The sequence below is a fragment of the Bemisia tabaci genome, chromosome 7 (genome assembly GCF_918797505.1).
Source record: "Bemisia tabaci chromosome 7, PGI_BMITA_v3".
Classification (NCBI taxonomy): Eukaryota; Metazoa; Arthropoda; class Insecta; order Hemiptera; family Aleyrodidae; genus Bemisia; species Bemisia tabaci.
The window spans coordinates 15,672,617-15,692,025 of NC_092799.1; the positions used below are offsets into that span (position 1 = coordinate 15,672,617).

The 19,409-nt window shown below is 38.7% G+C and overlaps 1 protein-coding gene across 1 annotated transcript; it reads left to right on the forward strand.

The window, feature by feature from the left end:
• The first annotated feature begins 1,828 nt into the window (after positions 1 to 1,828).
• Positions 1,829 to 17,118, forward strand: LOC109029715 (uncharacterized). The gene is made up of 4 exons (XM_019040303.2): positions 1,829 to 2,727; positions 9,745 to 10,114; positions 10,698 to 11,190; positions 16,725 to 17,118. Exons 1-4 carry the CDS (start codon positions 2,583 to 2,585, stop codon positions 16,845 to 16,847), a joined length of 1,131 nt encoding a protein of 376 aa, XP_018895848.2. The 5' UTR covers positions 1,829 to 2,582; the 3' UTR covers positions 16,848 to 17,118.
• The last annotated feature ends 2,291 nt before the right edge of the window (positions 17,119 to 19,409 follow it).

Here is a 19,409-nt window from a genome sequence, read left to right on the forward strand (position 1 = left end):
TACTATGGTAAGGAACTGATTATTAAGGTGTCCATTGCGAACACCATGTTTATCGATCCTTTTCTACTATAGGTTTAAGTGGCAAAGCACGCAACGCCAATGGATATGAGGGACCATTTGAAAACAGGGCGCATGTGCATCTAGCGCTGCTAAAAATGTGCAATTTCACTGTTCTTTTACTTCAATAAAAATTTACTTAATCTGGCAAAGAATTTTCAGTGAAAAGGTACCTCATGAAATTAAAATGTTTTAGAAGGCGAACACATAAAATTACAAGCTTCTAATTTGTCACCCCCTCTGACGTAAGGACATATCTCGATTTCCACATGAGCCCTAGGAAGCATGGATTTATATGTGAAACAAGGCCCACGTGAAAATTGAGATACGCTTTAACGCCAGAGGGCCGACGAATTGATCCTCTTTTCATTCAAATTCGTCCAAATTTGCAGTGTATAGATTTTTGACGTTAAGGTTGATCTTCTGCATCTGTACATTGGAAACTGCACCGAAATTGAACAATCAGTTGAATATTGATGAATTTTAAAACGGTCCTTCAAAATTGAAGCGCTGGACGCAGAAAAGGCATTTTTTGATTGCGGTGTTTCAGAATATCCGTTAAAGTTTCAATTACTATGATTAAAGCAAATTTATGGAATTTGTTGTTACTTTTGCTGAATTTTCTTCATGATTTAATAATGCTGGAAACGAAAAATTTCAGAAGTTCTGAAATAACGCAACCGAGAAGTACCCTTCCTGCACCCAACGCCTCAATTTCCGAGTAGGATCATATCACGCTGAAGTATTTGCACACAAATTTTGACCGAGAAACTATATAAGTAGCTTCAAAAGAAGGTCCCGAATGAATATCACAAAAGAAAGGCAATACTGCTTGTGATGCGCACTAGGTATGTGCCTACTTTCGGAATTATTTCAATTGTTTCTTGGTCAAATTTTGTGTACCTAACGGCTGACATAGTATAGCGTAACGTAGTGCCTGGAATTTCTTAAGAAATGCCCTAAAATGCAGGCACTGTCAATCGGTGGATCGACCCTGGAATCGTTCTCCACAGTAGTGAGGAACCATTACAACGGTTTTCCCACGGATTAGTTCCCGGTCGGGATTTTGCCTGCGGGGTTTTATCCGGGAATCAACTCGTTACAGACGGCAGAGCTTACATCAGCATCTTTTGGACTTATTAAGATCTGCAATAATGGGAAACCCCAGAGACACGGAGACCTAACGATTCGTCTGCCTTTCCGAGCAAAAACCACTTTCCTGCAATGGGTTACCGATGGACTTACGCCGTTTCGCAATAGCGAGGCAGAGTTATGAGACTCAACAGATCCGCCATAACTCTTCCCAGTTCGCACAATTGGACGCATTTCTGTCAAACAGAACTGTGTGCATTAAGACATGAGCCTTGAGACCCATAAGAATATATGTGTTACAGGGCTCACGTCACAATGCACATAGTTCCGTTTGATAGAAACACGTCCAATTCACATTAGAAGCAGCGGCCAAAAAATTGGCGCAATTTCTCTCGGCGTCTGTTCGGTAAAACCGGGAGCTTTTTCTAAAACGAGATTATCTATCAAGGCGCTTGTTTAAAACGTATTTATCTTAAGTTGATTACGGAGCAGGGAGCGCTGCCAGATCGGTCCGGTAAAAGGACGCCGTCCCCGCTTGGTTCCGATGGGAGATGCGCGGTTTATTCTCTTCGGACATCTGGGACGCACGTCGAGGGCTATAAAAACCCGCCGCTCCCGAGTGGGCCTCCCTTAGGGAGGGCGGAGTCAAGGGCGGGGCCCTGGGAGCTCCGAGGAGCTGCAGCTTATGAAATTGAGACGGGGCATGATTCAGTTAATTAGGGCACTCCACTTTGTTTTCCTTCGCCCCCGCTTGGCTACGATCAGCACCTGATTGCTCCCGCTGATTTCGCGCCTGATCGAGTTCTGTAATCGCCTTTTTTCGCCTGAAGTCTTTATCGCTTCCAGCTTGTTTTTTCCGGTAATTAGTGTTGTCCCCATTGTTTGAAATACTTTCTTCTTGGTTTTGAATTAATTTAAATTTAGTGCCGGTATCGGACTTTTTCACCATTCCACATGGATTTTTTTCCGGATCAACTTTGCCGTTTTTTCCTCTCCCGCCTGTGAAAATACCGAGTTTTTTCGCGATTCCGAGTCCGATATTGTCGATCACCTTTCCCTTTTATTCGTCTCAAAGTTCAAAAGTTTTCAAGATCGGTGCGTGCCAAAATCTGTTTTGCAACTTCTCATTAAATTGTGTTGGCTCCAGCGTATCCTCAAATTTTTCTAAGTTTATAATTTTCTCCTAGATCGAAGCATACTTCAACCTCGTCGAATTTTGATACCTTATTTCCCTCGGTCAATTTTAGTATACATGACGTCAAAACTGGTGTGTATGTTGAACTTTCCTCGCCGTTTCGCGTTAAATTGATTTTGACTTTGACTTCCTTGAATGTTTCCATTGCCTTGGTGTTTCCTTTGTGTTTGTGATTAATTTTTTCAAAGTATAATCGTCGAAAGACTGCGTTTTGTGCCTACTCTACATTCCGCCAGCGATGAATCAAGTTATGAGTTACAACAGTTACAACCCAATCATCAACCCGATGAGCAATACGTACAGTCCACCTGTCACCCCTACCCGCCCTTGTGACCTCTCGTACTTCCCAACTGGACCCAGATCTGATTTCGGCGTATCCTTCGGTAAGATATTTTTCAACACCCTCGCTTCCCTCTTTTCTCTCAGTTCAAAAGTTTCCTACTTCATAACTCGACGCAATGAAAGCACTTAAAATTAGAGGCTTGGAGGACAAGGCGCATAAGTGCAGTTTTAGCTATTTTGAGAAATATGTGTTTCAGATTTCGAAATTAAAGGATCCTTATGGCGGAAAGAATGTTCAAAATGACTTTTTGATGCTTGAAAATTGGAATTTGAGAGCGAATTTTTCACAGAATACGCAATAAGACAAGTTTTACTTGAAATCATTACTATCTCAATTTTTTCAAGGCCTGCACTTGTGCGCCTTATCCTCCGCTCCAAGCTCCTCAAATGATCTACTAGATGTGAAAATATTCAAAGGCTCCTTTGCATATTACGACTAAGGTTTATAGAGGGAATGTACCTACGATGTGCAGCTATAATTAAACCAGCTCTTAGATTTGCAATGATCGCAATGAAATCATTTTGCTCCCTTTGATTTTCTGGGAATCGATTGCATGCGTTTTTGGGTAAACAATTCAAACAATCATAGGGACAAAGGTTAGACATGTAAGAGTGATCTGAAAATGATCAGTTTTCTAAAATTCTAAATTTCGTGCCTGGTAATGAAAATTTTGGTAAACAACTTTCAGATCGTTTGGTTCATTTAAAGCTACCGCATTTAATTGTTTGTAGTCAAAAATTGACCTCGAGAGGCAGAGCTAATTTCCCCGTTAAATAGAGTTAATATGTGACTCTCGTTTTGATTATCACGAAATTACGCAGAAATATGCGAAAATATACTGGAATATTTGGATTATACGGGGCATAGTCCTTATTTACATGTGTCGTGGGTAGTTAGCAATTGCCGGTAAATTGCGTTGACCAGATAATTTTGAAAAATGCAGGATAGGAGTAGACAGGAGCTGTACTGTACTGGAAAAAAATCTCGATGTATTTTCTAAGAAAAGGGTAAAATTATCAAGAATTCAGGGTTCTATTTGATCCCAGTTTTTTCTTGGTAAAATTACCATTTATGTAATTGTTAATTTTACCGAGAAATTTGGGTAAAATTATTGAACTTTCTCGGTAATTTTACTGGACCTCGGTGAAAACGCCAATATTTTCTATAGACTGTGATAGAATTACCGAGATAAAATGGCAAAGTTACCGGGAATTGATTACCAATAAAAGTGGTATTCTTACCTGAAAAAAAAAATAGTAAAAATACTGGTTTTTAGGTAAGCTTACCAGTCTGTCTTAGTAAAATTACCAATAATTGGTAACAAAAGAAGTGAAATGGTAAAGGTACCAACGGACCTTGGTAAAAACGCAGAAAATTTTTTTCAGTGTGATTGTTATGCTTGGAATTCGAACAGACGTATTGTCTTTCTTGAATGCATGGTGCCAGATATCACATTGTTACCTTCGGGCAGAAGTATCACAAGCGTCATGCGACGTCTAAAAATTTCCGCCGTCATTTTATTCTCTTAAACATAAATTTTTCGACGAAGCTGTCCTAAAATTTCAATGAATTTTCTTTGTGCTGCCAATAAAGTTCAGTGAAATTTACAAACATATTCAATAAAAACAATTTCTCTGTAAAAAAAATGGAGCTTCGCGTGGCGTTGTGATACTTTGGCCGGAATGTGATGACATATTCGCAAGTGCATGTAGTGAAATCAGTGATCCTAGTTGGGTTTGGTTAGGTTCAGCAACTAAACTAACTTCCTGGCAAAGCGGAGCGTATCACTAGAGTTTGAAGGCGCGCCAAATCGAGATCGTGCTTACGAAGTTCATTGCCAAAGGAGGCTTTCCTTTCCTTATGCAAATCATCGCAAGTTGACGAGATAAAGATGTTGCTAGTGAATTTCCTACGACTACGAACTGCCTGCGGCAAATACACAATATGATGCGTATTTGACAAGTATTCAATGTGCGCTTTTAATATAGTTTCACGACCAAAATGTACATTCATTCGAGCTGGTATGTGGTTGGTCGTTTGCGCAGCAATGAACAAAATTTATCAAAAATTCACTCAAAGAATATGACTACAGTCGTATTACCGGCAAGCTGAATAATGGAATTTATAGACAAAGCTATAGACAACGAACACAAAGGGAAGCGATTCTATTGATAGAAATGGATGGTTGATTGATATTGACTGAGAGGCAGTAAGATGGACCAACTAAAGGGTCCTCCGAGGGTTGCCTTCAGTTAGTCCAATTCTTACCTTTTTTGTCTATAACTTTATCTATCAAATTCAATAATCAGCCTGCTGAGAAGATTAGGATCCAGGAAAATGGTGGTGATTGGATGAAGGGGAGAGGGGCGCAAATGCCAACTTTTGATGATTAAAACTAGGTGCATTTGTTGTCGACTTTACCCCGACAGCGGTCTATGCTGAAAAGCTTTTTTTTTAAGAATGTAATGCACAAAATTGATTTACACCTGAGAAAGCACGTCTAAATAAGTAATTTGAGTAAAATTCAAGAGCAGATAAAACTGCGATTTGAACGTTCTTGTGCATCAAACGTATCGACGGTGAAACTACCAAACCACGTATCTCGGTTTGCGACGTCGCAGACTTCCCGTCATACTTTATTTTTTAAATGAAAACTACTTAAAGTCCAGTCTAGAAAATTTCTGTGATTTTTCCTCTTCGTGCGAAAAAAATTCTGTGAAAATTTCGAGGAATGATATTGATTTGGTCTACTTCAAAAAAATAAAATGCGAGTGTAGATTTTTAAACACCGCAAACGAGATACGTGGTTTGGTAGTTTCACCGTCGGTATGTATCATCAACGTTCGCAATTTTTTAGAGCCTTTGGCAGTTCAAAAAAGCTAGGTAAGCCAAGTGCGAGCATGATTATGTGGAGCCTTCAACGCATACTTTTCTCAAGGTATCCTAAATTATGTTTGAGCTAAAAGAGTGGGTCTTCTTTGGAAATATGATCGAGAGAGGAGGTGAATACTGGAAAAAAGTCTCTCGGATCCACAGTCTAGACTCTTAAAAAATTTGACAAGAAGAAAAAACTCTTGATTCAATCGAATTTTTGCTTGCATCGAGAGCAAAGTCTCTTAATTTAAGCGGATATCCTTTTGATTCAAGCAAAAATCCCATTGAATCAAGTGTACTTTTTCTTTTCGACTTTAAAGAAGATAGACTCTAGATCCAAGATTTTTTTTTTTAGTGAGCCCGCCGTCGAAGTTCTAATACAGCTTATATTCTCTTTCAACTTCATGCCCTTTTGCAATTGGAACTGTAACACAATTTCAAATTTAGGAAGAAAAGTTTGTACACTTTTAGAATACACAAACATCGTGACGAAGGCATCGGGGAAGTGTAACATTCACTTCTTATTCCAAAAATTTTTGTGCAAGGTTAGGAAATTTTGCGGCTTCAAAAAGTGCCTAACGAAACGAAGTTGCAGACTTCCTGTCAAGCATTATTTTCTCTTTGAAAACTAGTTAACATAATTTTTTGAAAACTTCCATAAGTTTTCTTCCTTGTTAGTAGAATTTTCTATAAATGCTTCAATCTATAGAGTTAGCTTGTTCTCCCCGGTAAAATAAAGTAGGAAATTTTGGAAATTTTGGAACATCGCAATGATACGTGGTCTCGCACTTGGCAATCGAAATTTGACTCAGAAGAGGACGCGGGAGTTAATACCAAAAAATGCTACAAAATATATCAATTAAACTTCACCAAAATCCACCCAAGAAATGATTCGATGTAAGATAACCCATTTCAAATGACGCACCTTCACAATTTTCACAGAAATTGTGAGAAAATTAGGGAATTTTAAGCGTCGCTAATACTAGTCATAATTTTTTAAACTTTAAACCGTGAAGACAGATCTTCTTTTTGCCTCACAAAAATGTTCCGTCATTTTATCACCACAAATCAAGAGCATGATATTGTAAAAGGACAGAGAGGCCAGCAGATCATGGATTTTGTGCAAAAGGCTGTGACTTCATTGAAGAAAAGTTGAGTCTCTGGCGACTCCTTGGTTGCCTTTTCTTCAATTTTTTATTTGTATTTTCTTTCTTCAGAGCGCAAATTAAGGCCATGACACATTCAGTAGTATAGTCGAATTTTATCAAGTATTATAGTTTTCAAATTGATTGTGGAAGACGCACGAGTCGTAAAGACAGTAAGTTGGAATTTTTTAGCCAACGCGCGTTAAAAATCAGCATAAAGCTGAAAATCTCAATACAGAGGAGGGAAAATCTCAATACAGATGGAAAAGCTCATGAGCTTTTCCCTGTATTGATATTTTCAGCTTCATGCTGATTTTTAACGCACGTTAGCTAAAAAATTCCAACTAAATGTCTATTATGTGTAGTTTCTAAAAAAAATCCGCTTTATTCCCACTTTCTGATTGAGCCTTTAATTTCCGCGATTCACTGCATACACTCGTCTTCTTTGATGGTTGTGTGTACTTCAAAGTAAGCCCTTACCATTGCATTAGCTGATTTAACTTTTTTTTTTTTTTTTTTTTTTTTTTCTATGTACGTAGCATAAGTTCATGCGTGACAATCGGGAGACATGAATTAACGCAAAAGCTATCACAAATTCAAATCAATGGTTGTTAAAAAAAATGTTAGCTGACTTCCTTGAAAAATACTCTTTGTTACGCGAAATTTCATTCCAAACTATCAGAAAATATGAAATAATGTGAAAACCTTCACTTCAAATAATTATTTAAAGTATGCCACCCTTATATTCGCGTCATCTGATATACCTATTGCATTTTTCTGCGGGCAGTGCGCTGTCAATATATCTTTCATACGGCGTTAGTCTCTGTCAAATTACCCGTCATGTTAATGTTGTTAATGTTCTCATCTTAAAGCTCACTTTCTCTTCAAATGTTTACTTTTGGACATGGTCTTATCAAAAAATCTACTGAGACGATTTTCGTCATCATTTTGCTATTGGTAGGAAATAATTTCTAAATGATGCCACTACTTTCAACTTATTATCATATTGAACCGAACCAAGTTTTTAAGGGGACGAAAGGAAAAGTAAACAATTAGAAGAATTGACTGAAGTCATTTACTGATGGTTTCCCTCGAGAATTTTTTTTACCTTTTATCGTACTTTCAGGTAATTTCGATAACATATCCCTCCATTTTTTCCAGACATGCATTTCTACTTTTCATCTTTATTGATTTCTTAAAACGTTTATTATTTGAGGGGAGCACCAAAACTTTTTTCCCGTGATTTTTCAATCACTTTAAATCATTTTCACTTTCAGAGAGATCGTTGATTTGATTCTTCGCTAAATTAAATTGCAGCAAAGGAGGGGTATCAATGAAGACCGTTTTTGGGCCCACTCTGAATTTCCTCAACTCTTTGATTTTTTGCTCAATGAAGATTAATATTTTACGGAACGAGTCATAATTTAGTCATTTTCTCTTCCTCTTTGGGTCCAAAACTGGTTTTTATGCGGGTATAGCTGCCGATTCAGGCAGAAAATGCAAATTTAGTGAGTTCGCGGTTAAATGCAGAAAAAATCGCATTTTTCGCTAAAATCCGTCCTCAGGCCCATGTTTAGGTCAGCATTAGACCTAAAATGAAACCAGATTTGACCAAATCATGATGCATCTCGTTAAATATGGATATTTGATTAGCAAAAAATCGTAAAGTTGAGGAAGGTAAACTATAGGGTGGGTCCAAAAATGTCCCTTATCAATACCTATCCTTTAAGAATTCGATATGTCGAAGGCAAGTAGTCAAATCAGGCATTTTATCAAATGCCTTCGGTAGTCAAGTTTTTACAGTTTACGGAATTCTGAAAATTTATGCGAGGAGTTCAAGGGTTTTCAATATTTTGGGAAGAATAATTCTTCAAATCCGCGAACTCTCCTTGTTCCTTCCTTTTTGCATGTCTTTAGTACATTTAAATGTTAAAATTTTAAAAATTCTATGTTTTATGACACGCTGAAAATTTCATGATAAATGTACCTCCAGGATCTTAAAATCTTCTAAAATACTATTGCATGCTGCATATTTTTACAGACAATTCTTTCTCAAAGGAGCAACGAATTATTTTGTCTAAAATTAGGGTAGAAAATCAAAATTTCAATCTCGGTAAGAATATTTGACTATTTGCCTAGGCATTTGACAAAATGGCTGATTCGACTATTTGCGTTCGACAGATACAAGCACGCGTACATTTCAGTTAAATCGATACTTCTCAAATGAAGCAAACTCTCTGCACAACATTGTATCACTATGACCGGTCATGATTTGTTAAATGAAGGGCTCGTAAATACTTCAGTGCGCTAAAAGAGTGAGAAAGGAGTCTGCTACAATGTTTCGGCGTTGATGAACGAACAACCACTCATGCACTTGTGCGCGCAACATTTCTTCAAAAGGAAAACGTAGCGCAAGGATTTATTCGAGAGCTTGTCACTTGGCTGCCCTCGACTCAGTCGGGTCCGAGGCCCATATTTTGTAGCAGGCACGAAGTAGGGGCTGAATAAATCTGTTGTCGAGGTCGAAGGCCTCCGGCCAAGGGCCACTATACATCATCTTCAACTGAAATGCCCTACATTTCGGGTTTTTATCCTTCGTGTGAATTTGGCCTTCTTCACACTTACTGCGTGATTAGTGTTGTATCGTGAAATTTGTTCTTCAACAGAAGGACTGCAATACTGCCGTGCTAAGGAAGAACGAAGTATGAGTCTTTAGACGTTGCCAAATTGCATTTTAAGAATATTTATTTTTGAAGAAAAGAATGAATATTTTGCCTTAAAATTTTCAGAGATTTTAGATCAAATCGCGAACAAAATTCTCTGAAAAGTTGGAAGAAAAATGTTTGAAAATTTCTCCGAAGATTCCTGATTTATTAAAGGTAATTTAGCAACGTCTGAAGGTTCATGCGGCATTCTTCCTCAGCACGACTAGGAATCAGTCGTTTTTTCGTTGATCATGTGAATAGATCAGTGCTAATTTGCGCATTGAATGACTATCACGGTACGCTAATCATCATAATATTCCTACTCTGTTGTAGACGGTCAGGCGCAATACGGCGAAACTCTGTCAAAGTGGGTGCCAGACCCGAGCCCGAACGAGAAACGACACAAGAACTACCCGACCCCGGTGACGTCAGAGGACAAGCCGATGTGCGGGTCCCTGTACGGCGAGCCCTCGCCCATCTTCGGGGAGGCCAAGTTCGGCGGGCCCTCCAGCTCCGAGATGGACGAATCCGAGGGCTACGACGAGGCCAAGTTCACCGACTCCAACAACAGCAACCTCGAGTTCGCCGACTCCCCCGAGTTCGACAGGAGTCGCCCCGACGAGACCTACGACGAGAAGTACGCCGTCAGAATCAACAACAACAACAATCTCGAGTACGACAAACGGGCCTATCAATCCGACAGGTGAGTGTCCTCAATATATTCAAAAGGGACTTGAGAAGTTTTCCAGGAATGCAGTGCTTCCTTAAAAACACAAAGACAATTTTTGGTAAAAACACACTCACTTGCGTAAAACTTAAAAACACAAAGACAATTTTTGGTAAAAACACACTCACTTGCGTAAAAATTGTTTTTACGCAAGTGAGTGTGTTTTTACCAAAAATTGTCTTTGTGTTTTTAAAGAATTTTAACATGTGTAGTCCCCTAACGGTGTTAAAAATGCAGTGCTTGTTACTAATTACAAATTGCTGTTGAATTGCAAATGAGGGGCTTGGAGGACAAGGCACATAAGTGCAGTTTTTTAAAAATTAAGATAGTAATGATTTCGAGTAAAACTAGTCCTAATGCATAATCTGTGAAAAATTCTCTCCCAAATTCCGATTTTTAAGCGTTAAAAAGACAGTTCGAACTTTCTTTCCACCATAAGGATCCATGTAATTTCTTAACTTCAAACACGTATTTCTCGAAATAGCAAAAACTGCACTTATGCGCCTTGTCCTCCAAGCCCCTTAAATGTACCCCGATTAACCCTTCTTTCGATTGACAGGTACGTGAGCCCAACAGACGACTACTTCCAAGCGAACTTCACCTACACGCCGCACCCGCACGTGGCGCCCAAACTGGAGATCTACGACATGGACCGGGAGCTGGACCCCTACGCCGCGGCCTCCTCGCAGCTCTACCCGCAGCCGACCGGGGCGGTGACCTTGGTGGGGGCCCCAGGGGCCCTCCAGATCCTCGACGGACCGCCGCCCCCGCGGAAGCGCAACACGGCCAACAAGAAAGAACGGAAGCGGACCCTGACGCTCAACAAGGCCTTCTCCCTCCTCCGCGCGTGCATTCCCAACGTCCCGACGGACACGAAGCTCTCCAAGATAAAGACCCTCAAGCTGGCCAAGGAGTACATCATCTTCCTCCTCGAGACCCTCAAAAGCTCCGACCCCAAGGCCTGGGCCGAGGGCTTCAAGGCGGACAAGGCCCTCTACTCCCCCCGCAAGAGCCAGCAGTTCAAGACCACGCTCAAGGCATACAATGAAAATGTAAGTCCTACTAATAATCATACTCATTACAAGCAGACAGGTAGCCACGATTCACTGGAAAAAAACCACATTGGATCTAGAGTCCAGACTCTCAAAAACATCGACAAGAAAAAGTACTCTTGATTCAATCAGAATCTAGCTTCAATCAAGAACCAAGCCTCTTAATTTAAGCGGATTCCGTTTTGATTCAAGCAAAAATCCGATTGAATTACAGTATTTGGACTACATTTTGCAATTTGGAAGTATAAATTCTAGCCCGGTTTAAAAACAACGTATGTGCCATTAGTTTCCCTATGCACATAAGTGTTTTTCCAGAGGAGCCAGAATTTAAAGTTCCTAATTGCAAAATGCAGTCCATTTTTTCTTGTCAATGTTTTCAAGAGCCTGGACTCAAGATCCAATGTGTTTTTTTTCGGTGGGAGGGGGAGGGGGGTCGGCCGGGTGAGGAGGGGAGCTGGGCCCCTCTCTTCCAGAACAAGAGGGGTCTTCTCGTGGATAATTTTCGTATAAGACCAGCTGGACTACATTTTGCAATTAGGTAATACATTATCTGGCTCATAATCAGTTTAGAAGCAACGTATGTACTATTAATTTCCCTTTCCCTATGCACATAATTGTTTTTACGGATGCTCTAGAAATTGCAGTTCCTGATTGCAAAATTTAGTGCAACTGGAAACTGGTATCTTCTAGTGTTTACATTGACTTTCAGGTTGTAATAAGGCTAGGCTTTGATCATGGCATGATTATCTCGTCACTAGACGTTAGTGATGAATTGAGACATTTATAAGCAAAAACACTTGCCACTGTGATTGAGAGACAGTAGATCGATGACCAACATACGAAACAACGTATCGCCATGGCGATGTTTCAAAATTGCCGATTCTATTTTATTTTTTTGAAGAGAAACAAGCCAAGTTTATAGCTTGAAATTTATACAGAATACTCTGCTTGCCTGGAGGAAAAATCAGGGAATTTTCCAGGAGATTACGATGATCAGTTTTCTGGAAAAAAATTAAAGTATTACAGGAAGTCTGTAACGGAGTTACGTGGTTTCGTACCTTGGCCACTGATATGATTCGTTGAAACAATTTCTCTCAAATTTTCTGAAATTTTCTTCTACTTTCTTAGTTACGTATCACTAGATTCCTGTAAACTTATCTAGCGTTTTTGTCTCTAAAAATCCTCACTTGTCTCCTAAATCAGGGCTAATTACAGCCTACCCCAGGAGCTACCTCAAGATGTCAAGTTCTACATTTTTACGAAGATAAAAAAAATCACCAACTTGCCAAACCTGTGGGAATTCCAGCCTATCCATTTCACTCTAATTCTCGATCTTATTTACGGTCCTTACGATGAAAGAATTGGTGGTTTTATCTGTCTCGAATTACGGATGTTTTCCAGGCGTCGCGTTCGCACTCGGGGGATGGGGTGAAGGGGGGAGGGGGGCGAAGGGGCAGGGTGTAAATGAAGAGTCGCTGAACGCTACGCAAAGGGCGAGGGTGAGAGCGGCGCCCCGCAGAGCGCAGGGACCAGCTCCAGGGTTGACGCAACACATCTCAGGGGATGAGCCGCAGGGTTGCCGCTCTATCAAAATAGACTGAAAGTCAGCACAGAAAAAATTTAACTTCTGATTTAACAATTCAATCGCTAAAAAAAGTGACTGAAACGTTTCAACGTAGATTTTACAACAAAAAATGCTACATTAACCACTATTGTAGGCTATTTTAACCACGGGGAGGGTTAAAGTAGCATTTTTTGTTGTAAAATCTACATTGAAACATTGCAGTCACTTTTTTTTAGCAATTGAATTGTTAAAACAGCAATTTAATTGTTTCCTTGAGGATACGGAATTAAGATCACGGAATTAAGTACGCAATATCGATGGCCAAACTGCGGAACCACTTATCTCCGTTTGCGACGTCGTAGATTCTGCCGTACAAAGCAAAAACGCCGTAACTCTATCATAGATTTTTTAAATTTTTTCCTGATAAAATGTCTCATCACAGAAAACTAACGGGCATCCATCAGCTTTAGAAATCTTGAATGCCTTTTGCATACTGCTTAGGACTCGAGCTTAGAAAATGGAGCAGAATGGATATCGGTTTTTTCCGTAAGAGAACAAAATGTGTGAAAGAAAAACACAAATTCTTGAATCGAGTTACGGCGTTTTTGCTGTAGTCGACAGATTTCTTGTTGTACTTTATTTTTCCTTCAGATAACTAACCATCGTATTTCCTCAAACTTTCTTGATTTTTCTTCTGGGTTAGCAGAATATTCTGTAAAATTTTAAAGGTATTTAGTTGGCTTGTTTCTCTTCGAAAAAATATACTAAAAAAAATACGGAAATTTTGAATCACTGTAAGGGCGATACGCGGCCACTTAACCTTGTACACTACCTTTGACCATCGATATATGTTTCCTTGTCGAATTTTTACTTAGAATACGATGGACGCAACAAAACTTTTCAAACTCGACTTTACTCTTGTGTATGTTCATTACAAATTTCCGCTCACAAAAAAATAATAATAATAAAAGAAAAAAGTCCACTCGAGTCAAATTGTGCACCAAACTAAATATACTGTGTATTTCACGATGGACGAATTTTTCTCTGTAGTGATTTTTAAATGAAAAGACTAAAGGTACTTTGCATAACAAGGCGCTTTAGTGCAGGTTTTGAAAACATTAAGATATTAATGATTTTGAGTGCAACTAGTCTTAATGCATATTCTGTAAAAAGTCAGTTTGAGCATTCATAAGGATCTGTGTAGTTTCGAAACTTCAAACACGGATTTTTCGAAATAGCAGTAATTGCACTTATGCGCCTTGTCCTCCGAGGCTCCTCAATTGAGATACTGGGTTTCCGGATTTAGCCATCGATTTGCAACGAGATCTGGGCAGTATACTGCCGTGCTAAGGAAGAACGCCGTATGAACATTCGAAAGTTGCCAAATTTCCCTTGACAAAACACGCATTTTTTTACGAAATTCATTCATATTGTCCCTAAAATTTTCACATATTTTAGATTAAAGTGCGCACGAAATTGTCTGAAAATGTTGACAAAAAAAGTCACACTTTTTTCAGTAAATTCGGTTTTATCGAAGGAAATTTGGCAACGTTTGAAGACTCATACGGTGTTTTTCCTTTGGCAGTATGTCCGATGCAAGTTTGGAACACTTCTTGCGCTCGGGGCGTCGATAATTCGTCGCGCGCAACTGCCCCACGTGACAACCGCGCATACCATTCACCGTTATCGCTGCGAGTTTATTCGATTAAGTTAAGTAAATTGCATTTTAATGGCTTTATTTACTTGCGGTTTAGAGGGCTTACCCTAATTCACCGTAATTCGATTGTTGAGCAATACGCGTCGAAGTGACCTTTTGTCTAAAATCTGATGCATAACGCCAGGCGAAAAGAGGCTATCTGAATTGGGAAACGTGACTCATTAATGATACTCTTTATTATTGGTAAGGGTTCATCTTAAAGTGTAGGTGACGCTTATATGCAGCCCTTCCATTTAATTTTCGTGAGAGGCACGTTTGTGGTTTGTGAAGCTTTTATAGATAGATACTGTTGGAGAAACATAGGAGGTCACTCTGCTCAGTTCACAGGGTAACATGTGAATTTATCGTAAACGTCAAAAATTAGATCGATAATCATGAGAGACAAAGAGTTCAATCATCCTACCATAGTGTTGTGCACGGGTAGCTTTTAAAGAAGAGGCACTAATTTAAATGGCATTGAGGATGACTAAAACATTCAAATTAACTCGCAGAACTTTCGTAATGCACTTAAATACTTATTTGATATTTTGAGAAATGGAATTTTTGTCGATAGCTGTCTTACGAAAATTGATCTTTTTTAATTGTTTTTATTTGGTTGGAATCTTCCTATATGGCAAATATAGGGATGGGGGGCTTGGAGAACAAGGCGCATATGGGCATTTTTTTTAAAAAATCGAAATATTAATGATTGTAAGTAAAACTGGTCTTAATGCATAATCTGCGAAAAATTCGATCCCAAATTCCAATAATTATGCATCAAAATGTCAGTTTGAACTTTCTTTCCACCAAAAGGATCCATGTAATTTCGAAACTTCAAATATGTATGGTTGGTTGGTTAGTTGGTAGATACGTTTATTTGGTGCTTTTAACATTTGAGCCATTAACATCTTAGAGGAGAGATTAAAATAGTATAGTACAGAATTTAAAAATTTAAAAAGTAGGGGTCACAAAAGGGTAGTGCACAAAATTCTCAAAATGGCAAAAAATGTACCTATGCGCCTTGTCCTCCAAGCCCGTAAAATGAGCTATATTTAATCGCAGAGAGAGAGAAACAAGATTAGTTCCAAAGGCGATGATTGAAAGTTGGCAACACCGCACAGTGGATCGAGTCCTTTAGGGAGGTCGGACATGAAATTTTTTACTAAAACTGCGAATTTTGATGTTTATTTCGTCACATTTTTAATTTCAAGGGGTGCTTTCAGAAGAAAATTTCACGAAAAAACCTATGGAGCCACTTTAGGACTTCAAAGTTCTGTATAAACAGAGTTATGAGCGTTTAAAATTTCCAAATTTTGTCCGACTCTCTAATTGACTCGATCCACAGTGCACCGTTTACCCCTCCATATAAATTTATGTAAAATCGATTCCTAATGAAGTAACTTGTCTCACCTAATATCGATATTTTTCACGATTTTAAATGGAGGGGAAAACGGCGATACCAACTTGCAAAATGGCCACTGGTTGTTCGCACGTATTAACTATTTTTTTTAGAGGTCCTGCCGAATTATTTTGCTATTCAAAGAGCTTGAGATTCTTTTCAATGAACGCAATCCTCGTAATTCGGATTTTATAGTTGTAGGAAATCCAGTCATTCTCAATTAATAACAAAAAATGCACTTACGAAATCAATATAATTTCGAAGTTAATTCGCTATTTTTCTTATCCGTCGTTAAAGTCTCCGGGCAATATTGGGTTTTAAAGATAAATAAGGCAACTTTGTGTAAATCCATTGAAGCTCAGCTGGTTTTAAGCACTCCAAACTATATTCTTACACTTTTCAATATGGTGACATTTTATGTTCGTCTATTGTTTCGTGGCAGAATGAATATATTCTGAGAGTAAAAATATAGCTTGGAGAAAAAGAAATAATCCTTTTGAAGTTTAAGTCGCTTCACTGGACCGCGTTTAGCAGAGAGGGACCAAGGCACATCAGGTTTTGCCTTTACCGGGACAATTACATTTTTTAACAGGGGAACGTTTGTGCAGATTTCTTTGACAATTTTTAGGAATTTGCTTCGTACTCTGCAAAAAATTCCCTGTTTGCACAAAAATCCGCACAACTGTCTTCGTGTAAAAAATTAAAGTTCCCGTTAAATTTGGCATTAGCTGATGTGTCTTCTTCTTCCTTATTCCTGTGTCCTCTCTTTTTACTGCGGTCTATCTGTCCGAAAAAAGAAGGGAAAGTCTCAAACTTCTCTAAGTCTAAAACTTTCTCTCTGCAATATTTTAACAGAACGCAACTTTATGTTTCAGACTGATGCGAATCAAGTAACAGAGGCTCGAAAATCCAAAGGGCGGACTGGCTGGCCGCAAGACGTATGGGCTTACGAACTGAAGCCCCAACAATTCTCTTCACCACCTCCCGTCAGAATTTAAGGGATGTTAAATACCGCTGGATCCCAAAAATTTACTCTGTACCGCAAAGTTACCCGTGCATTGTCATAGTCTGTGAACCAAGATAATTACAAAATATTTTAGTCTTTAGGTGACAAGGCAAAACTTTAATCCACAACTTTTCTGTTCATCATGCACAAATGGTGGAGCGTGCAATATTTTGCCAGTTATGTAAATAATCAGCAGCTTGTAAAAATCTTCGTTTAATGGTTTCTGTAAATAAATGTTAATCGAATCATTAAGTTCAAATTCTGCGATTTGCTCTTGTTTTCATTTTAATTCTGTGTTTTTCCGAGAAATTGCCAGATTATAAAGCTTCAGAGCGCCAGTTATCGAATCAATTTTTCCCGAAAAAGATAGATTTTTGTCAAACAGATAAGGGTACGTTACTTCATAAAATGATTCTCAAGCTCAGCTTGAAATTGCATCTCTTATGCAAGATTTAATGAAGAAGCCTGTAATACCAATTTCCAGAACTGCAAGCTGGAATTGAGCGCAGTCTGGATTAGTTAAAATGTTTCAAGTTTTGTCTCTCCAAAATTTGTAATAATAGTATGAAAATTTCAATTCGCCTTTCGTGCAACTTAAATCTCCTTCGCTCGGAATCACAGATAAAAAGACCATCTCAAATATGTACATATAACCGGTCATAGCTTGGTACTGCCGTGCTGAGGAATAACGCCGTATGAACATTCAAGAGTTGCCAAATTTTCTCTTATAAAGTTTTTACTTTGGAAGAAACTTATGAATATTTTCTCTTGAAATTTTCAGACTTTTAAATCAAATTAAGAACAAAATTCTCTGAAAAATTCAGGAAAAAATATCAACAAATTTGCTCGAAAACTCATGATTTGTCGATGGAGATTTGTCAATGGCCGATGGTTCATACGGCGTTCTTCCTTAGCAGGGCAGTATAGTAGGTATTCATTAGTTCGTTGACGCAAAAATACTTAAATGGTCAGAACTATCTGATTGGAAACAGAACAGCCCTGACTCATTAGATCTATTTATCTATCCGGGAGTTATATCGTCGCTCCTGTGACGTGAGGACGCACCTCTATTTCCGCATGAGCCCCGAATAGCATGGAGTTAAACGTAGAATAGGGCTCACTTGGCAATGGAGATACGCCTTTACGTCAGAGGAGCGACGATATGAAATAATCGTTCAGCGCCAACCGTGACGTCATGGGATTGCAACGTGCCTAATAATCTTCTGCAGATAAAGTATGACATGTTGCCAGTTCAGTTAGTCTAACCGCCTTTTAAAAATTATTTAAAGCTACTAAATAGGCAGGTTAAAAAGAAGCTAGGATCCAAAATAAAAACAGGAAAGATTTTGACTACGTTCAAAATGATTTCGTATTATCGAAAATTTCCCAGACTCATATTTTGTCGCATTGCAGGTTATTTTGTCGTTAACGTGATTCGACGGTTGCGATTTGTCGTGTCAGCAGAGCGACGTGCGATATAATGCATCAATCCGTTCCATAATTTCAGCTACTTGTCATTTCTTTCGAATTTTGAGATCGCACTTCTCCTGTGGTGGGACTAAAGAATTCATCTACCAACTTCAAAGAAATACATCGTAATGAAGGCAATGTTTTCTTAAAGGAAAATTGTCGCATTCGATACCGATATCGAAACTGCCCTCGAATGCGATATTTTTCCTCTGAAAAAACTCTTCCTTTAATACGTTGACTTTGTTTGTCTAAACTGGTAAGTAAATTATTTAGTCTCCTGATAACAGAATTGCGAGCTCAAAATTCAAGAAAAATTATTCGTTTGATCTGTATTTCGTTTTTATGTATTCGTTTTTTTCTGAAGTAACGGGAGGAGAGATTATTTTTCGAAAAATAGATCAGTCGGGAGAGAGTTTCTCGAAACCGCCAGGGTTTAAAATGTCTCCCTTTGCACCCATTGCACTGTGGGGCACGTTGAGCTATACTCAACAACAATACTTAAATCATACAATGATTTAACTATAAAACATGTAATACTGAAATAACTTTATTGATAGTTTTTCATGCCATTCTCGTTCTTCTTTTATGAGTTTAATCGAGGGGCTCGGAGGACAAGGCGCATATATGCAGTTTTTGAAAAAATTGAGGTATTAATGATTTCAAGTAAAACGGGTCTTAACGCATATTCTGTGAAATATTCGCCTCCAAAGTCCAATTTTTACGCATCAAAAAGCCAGTTCGAACTTTCTTTCCGCCATTGGGATCCATGTAATTTCGAAACTTAAAATACGTATTTCTCAAAATAGCAAAAACTGCACTTATGCGCCTTGCCCTCCAAGCCTCGCAATTGGACAACTTAGGTTATTGAATGATACGTACATACAACTTTTACGAGGGTGTGGGAGAATTTGGAAGATCAGCTAATGAGGAGTTGTCAAGTCTCACCAGGGCGCAATAACTCTACTTGCTTTGGGGCAGTAAAAAGTCAAATTCTTGCATTACTGATGGAGCTGAAAATCATCCTACGAGAGAGAGTCAGCTGTAAAACGTGCGCAGGATAAACAAGATTGGACCCTAATGGCAT

Excerpts from the sequence above, each read along its gene's own strand:
- LOC109029715 (XM_019040303.2), top strand. The coding sequence starts at position 2,583 with ATGAATCAAGTTATGAGTTACAACAGTTACAACCCAATCATCAACCCG. Across the intron at positions 10,115-10,697 it reads CGGGCCTATCAATCCGACAG|GTACGTGAGCCCAACAGACG; the intron begins GTGAGTGTCCTC and ends TTCGATTGACAG. Across the intron at positions 11,191-16,724 it reads TCAAGGCATACAATGAAAAT|ACTGATGCGAATCAAGTAAC; the intron begins GTAAGTCCTACT and ends TTTATGTTTCAG.